Below are 9128 nucleotides of genomic sequence, written 5' to 3' on the forward strand. Positions count from 1 at the left end.
AAATTGCATTTACCACTTATTGCTTAGCTAATAAAAAATACATAGTATACAATCGGTGACTCATTGTCATATTTATCCTGATACCAGATTCGAATTGACGCAACTCTAACAGTTGCCATGACTGGTCCATGAAATTTGAAACCCTTCTCTGTAAAAATAATGATCAATAAAGTTTTATTCATGTGAATTCAAATCCATAAAAAGTGCAAATTCAACCCCGAAATGTGCTGACAACTCCAACGAATACACCAAGCTCATTTACTAAAATAAAATGAATTAGTACACAATCATATTTCATAAATTAATGTATAAAATCACAAATAAAATACATCAATACTGTACTATCATCCCATGGTATTAGATGTAGCCTAGCAACTGAATTAAGAGTGTTTTTGAATTACTTACATTTTATACCGGGTCATTTTCTTTATACTGTTACTGTACTTTAACAAATGTATAGCAATACTGTAGTACTTATATTCTATAATCAAGGCAAATATATTAAAATGACAAGCAAGGAAAGGTACCATGTTAGGAAGACAGACGAGCCTGTCACTTTGGACTTTAAACAACAAACAGAAATTAGAATCATAGTTAGCTGACATCTAATTCTGAAAAAGTGATACTACATCTGGACTCCATACTCAGGTATTCACAATTTTTTCCAGAAATTCTGGCTAAAGGATTCCGGATTTCTTGCTTCAGAATTCAGGAATCTTCAAACTGGTATTTCTGGAAAACCTGGGAATTTTGGGGAAATGACCAGAATTGAAACCCTATTGGCACCTCATATGGTAGTAGCATTTACTGACAGACACAATCATAATACTGTCCGCTTGAAGCACTCAAAATGTTTTAATCTCCGTGGCTAAATTGGATATGGTGACAAGTTTGGTTGTTCATGGGTACATTTAGACAACAAGATTAGACCAATCATGAATATACCCCTTAATACTTGCTGAGTTCATTAATGCAGGCTGTGGTAAAATTGATTAATGCTGTGATGGAGAACAACGTGCCACTCACTCCAGCTTTCTGGTATTTGGTAAAGTATCTCATGTTACAAAGTTTAAGGAATAATTTAGAGAGCGATTCAATTACGACTGAAGTTCCAAACATAAATACAGTCCTAAGAAACAAATGTGTTTTTCCATGTTAGATCAGATAGTATATCAACTGAAACACAACCATATGGGGCTCCTGAGTGGCGCAGCGGTCTAAGGCACTGCATCTCAGTGCTAGAGGCATCCCTACAGACACTGGTTCGATTCCAGGCTGTATCACAGCCGGCCATGATTGGGAGTCCCATAAGGGCGGCGTGCAATTGGCCCAGCTTCTTCCGTGTTAGGGGTAGGCTGTCATTGTAAATAAGAATTTGTTCTTTAACTGACTTGCCTAGTTAAATAAATCTCCTCTTGAGCATTGAGATAATACACGTGAAAGCCTACACTGAATCAGCCCAGGTGTTCTGTTATGTTAACAGATCCAAAATAAAGCTATTTTATAGTCTGATGACAACCAAAGAAGTGTCTAGTTGTAACCAGATAATGATTAGACAATAATCCACCCATAGTGCAATAAGACGCGAGGGCAATGTCAACCAAACCATTAGCATGTTGTGATTCTAGGAGTGTTGGATTGTTACCAAGCAATATCTTAAAATTAGCCAAATTATAAAACTGCATCAATATGCTGATAGGTTAAAACTACTAAATAACTATTCTCTCGTCTTCCACTTCCTCATCCTAGAGACTACATTTTAATTTAATTCATTTTGAAAAGCAAAGGCAATTAAATTAAAACATGTAATACATTTTCCTGAAAAAAGTTGATTCCTCAGTGCTTCCTAACTGATCGGGTGCTAATTTGCATACTACCATTGCACAAATCTAAAAGGGTAGAACGTATACCTCTGAAAAACAACCAGACTACAGTAGTTGAGAAACAAGAGATGGTTCTAAAAACTGACGTCACAAACGAGAGCTGTGTAGAGGGACCTAGATACTGATGATGTCATAGTGTGTTTCCTGTCTTCAGGCTCATGCAGAGCTTTCGCCTCCCGTCATCGTTTTTGCAGAGTGGTTCCCAGTTCAGTTGTCTCCCCAGACTAGTGACACCAGGCTGCCTTAGTGCTGGAGTAGTGGTGTCACTTTCAACCGGAGGACGGACTCACTGTAACGGATGGAAGGGAATGTACGGTTTCCATGTGTTTGATACCATTCCATTCACTCCACTCCAGCCATTATTATGAGACGTCCTCCCCTCACCAGCCTCCTCTGTACTGCAGGGTAGAGAGCAACATGTACCTCTTTAAATAAAATAGTAGCCAGGTCCCAGCCAGGCTTTAGCTTGGCCTTAACCAATCAGAATGGTCATCTGGCTCCGGTGCGCTTGACAACGATAGTGCCAGCCACCATGTCATACACAGTCCTGTTGTGTTGGAAGAAGAAGACCGTGATGAAGGCTGGGAACAAGAAGGCAATGGAGAAGTTTTTGTTCATGGCTCGGACTGTCGATCTGAAGAAGGACACAGGGACAATAAGTGTGAAAGTCACAGAGATGATAGAAACAACAGACGAGCAGAACATCAAGGGACTTCATCGAATGGCCAGATTGTCATGTTTCCCCTCATCACCACTTCAAAAATCAAGTGTCAAATAACCACATGAGCTGGTTTATTATTTCACAACACGTGGATGGATGAGAGGGTTGGTGTTGGAGTGATCCACTACTTACGCAGAAAGAGTGACGTTGGTGGCAGGCACCACGAGGACCCGGTTGGGTTGAACCAGGATGGAGGAATCACAGCTGATCACTCTGAGACCAATGAGAAACTTCCCTGGAGTGGCGCCCCCTGCTCCCCAGATACACACAATCTGACAGGAGACAATCAATAAAACACTGTCAACAGAGGGAACTTGTATTTGCAGACAGAGAGGAGAAACATGATAAAATACACAAAATCCATATCAAAGACTTAAAAAACTATCACACTGCAACGTCAGGACAAACACAGAAACATCATCACACTGCAACGTCAGGACAAACACAGAAACATCATCCCACTGCAACGTCAGGACAAACACAGAAACATCATCCCACTGCAACGTCAGGACAAACACAGAAACATCATCCCACTGCAACGTCAGGACAAACACAGAAACATCATCCCACTGCAACGTCAGGACAAACACAGAAACATCATCACACTGCAACGTCAGGACAAACACAGAAACATCATCCCACTGCAACGTCAGGACAAACACAGAAACATCATCACACTGCAACGTCAGGACAAACACAGAAACATCATCCCTCTGCAACGTCAGGACAAAGACAGAAACATCATCCCACTGCAACGTCAGGACAAACACAGAAACATCATCACACTGCAACGTCAGGACAAACACAGAAACATCATCACACTGCAACGTCAGGACAAAGACAGAAACATCATCCCACTGCAACGTCAGGACAAACACAGAAACATCATCCCACTGCAACGTCAGGACAAACACAGAAACATCATCCCTCTGCAACGTCAGGACAAAGACAGAAACATCATCACACTGCAACGTCAGGACAAACACAGAAACATCATCACACTGCAGCGTCAGGACAAACACAGAAACATCATCCCTCTGCAACGTCAGGACAAAGACAGAAACATCATCCCACTGCAACGTCAGGACAAACACAGAAACATCATCACACTGCAACGTCAGGACAAACACAGAAACATCATCACACTGCAACGTCAGGACAAACACAGAAACATCATCACACTGCAACGTCAGGACAAACACAGAAACATCATCCCACTGCAACGTCAGGACAAACACAGAAACATCATCACACTGCAACGTCAGGACAAAGACAGAAACATCATCCCACTGCAACGTCAGGACAAACACAGAAACATCATCCCACTGCAACGTCAGGACAAACACAGAAACATCATCACACTGCAACGTCAGGACAAACACAGAAACATCATCACACTGCAACGTCAGGACAAACACAGAAACATCATCCCACTGCAACGTCAGGACAAACACAGAAACATCATCCCACTGCAACGTCAAGACAAACACAGAAACATCATCCCACTGCAACGTCAGGACAAAGACAGAAACATCATCCCACTGCAACGTCAGGACAAACACAGAAACATCATCCCACTGCAACGTCAGGACAAAGACAGAAACATCATCCCACTGCAACGTCAGGACAAAGACAGAAACATCATCCCACTGCAACGTCAGGACAAACACAGAAACATCATCCCACTGCAACGTCAGGACAAACACAGAAACATCATCCCACTGCAACGTCAGGACAAACACAGAAACATCATCCCACTGCAACGTCAGGACAAACACAGAAACATCATTCCACTGCAACGTCAGGACAAACACAGAAACATCATCCCACTGCAACGTCAGGACAAAGACAGAAACATCATCACACTGCAACGTCAGGACAAAGACAGAAACATCATCCCACTGCAACGTCAGGACAAACACAGAAACATCATCCCACTGCAACGTCAGGACAAACACAGAAACATCATCCCACTGCAACGTCAGGACAAAGACAGAAACATCATCCCACTGCAACGTCAGGACAAACACAGAAACATCATCCCACTGCAACGTCAGGACAAAGACAGAAACATCATCCCACTGCAACGTCAGGACAAAGACAGAAACATCATCCCACTGCAACGTCAGGACAAAGACAGAAACATCATCCCACTGCAACGTCAGGACAAACATAGAAACATCATCCCACTGCAACGTCAGGACAAAGACAGAAACATCATCCCACTGCAACGTCAGGACAAACACAGAAACATCATCCCACTGCAACGTCAGGACAAAGACAGAAACATCATCCCACTGCAACGTCAGGACAAACACAGAAACATCATCCCACTGCAACGTCAGGACAAAGACAGAAACATCATCCCACTGCAACGTCAGGACAAACACAGAAACATCATCCCACTGCAACGTCAGGACAAAGACAGAAACATCATCCCACTGCAACGTCAGGACAAAGACAGAAACATCATCCCACTGCAACGTCAGGACAAACACAGAAACATCATCCCACTGCAACGTCAGGACAAACACAGAAACATCATCACACTGCAACGTCAGGACAAACACAGAAACATCATCCCACTGCAACGTCAGGACAAAGACAGAAACATCATCCCACTGCAACGTCAGGACAAACACAGAAACATCATCACACTGCAACGTCAGGACAAACACAGAAACATCATCCCACTGCAACGTCAGGACAAACACAGAAACATCATCCCACTGCAACGTCAGGACAAACACAGAAACATCATCCCACTGCAACGTCAGGACAAACACAGAAACATCATCCCACTGCAACGTCAGGACAAACACAGAAACATCATCCCACTGCAACGTCAGGACAAAGACAGAAACATCATCCCACTGCAACGTCAGGACAAAGACAGAAACATCATCCCACTGCAACGTCAGGACAAAGACAGAAACATCATCCCACTGCAACGTCAGGACAAAGACAGAAACATCATCCCACTGCAACATCAGGACAAAGACAGAAACATCATCACACTGCAACGTCAGGACAAAGACAGAAACATCATCCCACTGCAACGTCAGGACAAAAACAGAAACATCATCCCACTGCAACGTCAGGACAAAAACAGTCAAGGGTCATTTCACAGCCCAGAGACATTTAAGCAGAAAATCAAAACATTCTATGTGATTTCTGTTCACAGTAGCAGTTTGATGTGTCACCTAACCTCATAGAAACAGACTAATATCCGGTAGACCAGGGCGACCAGCATCATCTTCTGGAGTTCTTCCATGGACGTGTCTTCATCTATTTCCTCCACAATGAAATGCATGGCGAACTTGGAAATGTCCCTGAAACAAAAATACAAATGATTCTTCAATCATGACTACATTTGATTTATTTATCCGTTATTTTACCAGGTAAGTTGACTGAGAACACGTTCTATACAGTAGTTATGCATGCTACAAATGATTCTTCAATCATGACTATATACAGTGGTTATGCATGCTACAAATGATTCTTCAATCATGACTATGTACAGTAGTTATGCATGCTACAAATGATTCTTCAATCATGACTATGTACAGTAGTTATGCATGCTACAAATGATTCTTCAATCATGACTATGTACAGTAGTTATGCATGATTCTTCAATCATGACTATATTTTCACAGTAGTTAGTGGACTAATCTTTACCATCACCCATGGAGTGCGAAACAAATCAATTCCTAGGATGTTTCAATAAAATACTATTCCCTGTAGTGCACCACTTTTGATCAGGGGCCCAATAGAGGGGGGCCCAATAGAGGGGGGCCCAATAGAGGGGGGCCCCATAGAGGGGGGCCCCATAGAGGGGGGCCCCATAGAGGGGGGCCCCATAGTGCTCTGGTCTAAAGGAATGCACTATAGGGAATAAAAGAACAGAAACATTTGTATTAAACTAAACTCACTTCATCCCACTCAGATGCATGATGCTGAGAATAATAGTTGCTTTGATGAAGAACAGAATGAAGAAATCCACCATTTCAGCCATGAACCTTTGAAGAGGAGAGGGAATACTGTATTCTCGACCTGCAAACACAAACAAAACATTTACATTTTAGTCATTTAGCAGACGCCAGGGGTCACCAAACTCTTTCCTTTCGGGGCCCCCCTTCCAGCGTTGGGGAACATCCCAGGTGCACGCACCATGTCTATTTCTATGGGCACAGGCAATGTTCAGGACACACACTGTTCACACTCGGTTGGTGGAGAGAATTTTGCAGGTTTAAAGCTTATTTCCTGCAATTCTACAAATTTTGTCATGTGGTGCAAAGAAAATGCTGCAGTTTTAAAGGACATTTTCTTGGAATTCTATACATTTTGCCATGTCTAATGTGAATTCATGTGATATCTGAGTGACCAAAAAAATTACAACAATATCTATGGGCCTCCCCATAGATATGGGAACCACCGATTTAGCAGATGCTTTTATCCAGAGCATCTTAAAGTCGTGAGTAAATACATTTTCATATTGATTTTCTGTACTGGTCTCCCATGGGGATCAAACCCACAACCCTGGTGTTGCAAGCACCGTGCTCTACCAAATGAGCCACAGACGTCGCCAACACATTCATTGATGACGTTATTGTCCTTCAAGAGGAAATTCCTTGTTTCAAAAATGTTAATATGCCTAGGTTGGGGGTCTTTAGCAACCCAGGCCTATAGCAGATGTGCCTCTGGTGTTTACTTTAGCAGACCACAGAGGGCACTATTTTCATAATTCATCACTGTAACAGGCCTGTTGTCATGTTGTTGTATCTCAAACAGTTATTTAGCTATATAACTAACGTTATAATATTAGACACATTTAACAAATACAATAATAACAACACCTGTGTCTCTGATAGCTACCTGGCCGTTGTGCATTGCCGTTCTGTTGTGGTTGTTGGTTCGCTGGTACTGAAGTGGACACAGCACCACTCCCAGCCGTTTCCCCAGGCGGAATCCCAGCCGCGGGGATGGCGGTTGGATACGTCGATAAGGGGAGTCCAAATGGATTATTGTACCAGTTCTGGGCATCAAAATTAGGGAAATCCGCTGGCCAGACGGGTGCAGTGAGTGGTTGCATTGGTTGCGGTGCAAAATACGGAGAAGCAGACACTGCCAGCCAACTTTGCCAGTTCACATATGCCGTGTAGTACTGCCACATCCACCCCTGCAACTTTTCACAGTACTCCGAGGTTGTACGTGTTTCGACAGTGCCCTTTCCACTTTCCGAAGTGTCTTGATGACGTAATTTTGGCATATTTTCGTCGATATCTAGCTTCTCTCTAATATTAAAAGACATGTTTTTCTTATCGACTTGTCTGTATGTGTTCTCCACATCAGCCATGTTTAACGCCGACGTCACATCCGGAAGGATGTTTCCATTTCCGTGAAGAAAATATACGATTTCTGGAATAACATAATTACTGTGATAATATTTGCAAATATTTTGCGAGTAAGCTGCATTCAAAGAGGTAAACAATATCGATGATAAAACAATCACTCACAGCAAAATCTCATAAAATAAATAGTTTCGTCATCCTATTCCCAGCCTGGCCGAAATGAACACCGTGCACTTCTACATACCACTAGGGCGCAGCACTGCTACCCTTATAGTGAACGACGCAGAGCATTGGAAATACACTGACTAGCCTTCTGTACCAGATAGTATTATTGACTGTTCTTCACTCCAATCACAATGAATTCCAAACCCATCACTAATAGCCATATTATTTTCACCTATCCTGTTTTCAGATCATTTCCAAAGAATGACCAGAGAGAGAGAGGAGGTCTTTGTTCCATTAAGGCCTGGTATATCCTTGAAATGACTTACATCTCACACCTTCAATGGATGACTGGAGGTGCAGTGTGCACAACCTCGTCCTGCAAATCTCCCACTGTCTGTATATTTTATATAGCAATAGTAGGCTATTTAACCACTCTGTGTTTTTTTTGCACTTTGAGAATTGTGAAATTGGATGCATCTGATATGCCCTCTATGTCCACCGCTACTGCTGCTTTTCTTAACGTTTTACAGCAAGCAAACAGTTAATAAGTTCAATTACATTACAGCCTTCATCTCAGAATTCCTTAGTCAACTCATTTCCAAGAACTTGCCAATCGGTTCTTTGATGCCTCAAAACAAAATAAATCTGTTCAAAGGACCCACTACCACAGAGTCTAAAGAAAAATCTGAGGCACAAGGCCATTTTCAAAGACCTGCCCTAAGTCAGCTTAACCTAAACAACAATGTGGTTATTCAGCCGTAACAATCGGACACCCAGGGTTCCGACGTTCTTTGGGAGATCAGATCGTAATAGAAAGTCCCTGAATGTGTTCTCATGATACAGGGGACTGGTAAGTTGAGTAGGGGTGGACAGGGGTCTGGTAAGTTGAGTAGGGGTGGACAGGGGACTGGTAAGTTGAGTAGGGGTGGACAGGGGACTGGTAAGTTGCGTAGGGGTGGACAGGGGACTGGTAAGTTGCGTAGGGGTGGACAGGGGACTGGTAAGTTG

At 42.8% G+C, this 9128-nt stretch overlaps 1 protein-coding gene across 1 annotated transcript; it reads right to left on the reverse strand.

Moving 5' to 3' along the window:
* Positions 1 to 157: 157 nt before the first annotated feature.
* LOC149984786 (protein FAM8A1-like) lies at positions 158 to 8195 on the reverse strand. Its single transcript, XM_090186759.1, has 5 exons — positions 7480 to 8195; positions 6537 to 6657; positions 5813 to 5936; positions 2737 to 2876; positions 158 to 2517 (listed from the first exon to the last, which is right to left on the reverse strand). Exons 1-5 carry the CDS (start codon positions 7958 to 7960, stop codon positions 2373 to 2375), a joined length of 1011 nt encoding a protein of 336 aa, XP_090042885.1. The 5' UTR covers positions 7961 to 8195; the 3' UTR covers positions 158 to 2372.
* Between the last annotated feature and the right edge of the window lie 933 nt (positions 8196 to 9128).

This window comes from Oncorhynchus mykiss, chromosome 2 (genome assembly GCF_057628025.1).
Source record: "Oncorhynchus mykiss isolate SJ-2025 chromosome 2, ASM5762802v1, whole genome shotgun sequence".
In the NCBI taxonomy this organism is placed as follows: Eukaryota; Metazoa; Chordata; class Actinopteri; order Salmoniformes; family Salmonidae; genus Oncorhynchus; species Oncorhynchus mykiss.

What these genes read in the sequence shown, in the direction of transcription:
- LOC149984786 (XM_090186759.1), bottom strand. Translation starts at nt 7,960, where the DNA reads ATGGCTGATGTGGAGAACACATACAGACAAGTCGATAAGAAAAACATG. An exon ending in CGGCAATGCACAACGGCCAG is followed by an intron (nt 6,658 to 7,479) that starts GTAGCTATCAGA and finishes TTGTGTTTGCAG; the next exon opens with GTCGAGAATACAGTATTCCC. An exon ending in ACCAACGTCACTCTTTCTGC is followed by an intron (nt 2,518 to 2,736) that starts GTAAGTAGTGGA and finishes GTCCTTCTTCAG; the next exon opens with ATCGACAGTCCGAGCCATGA.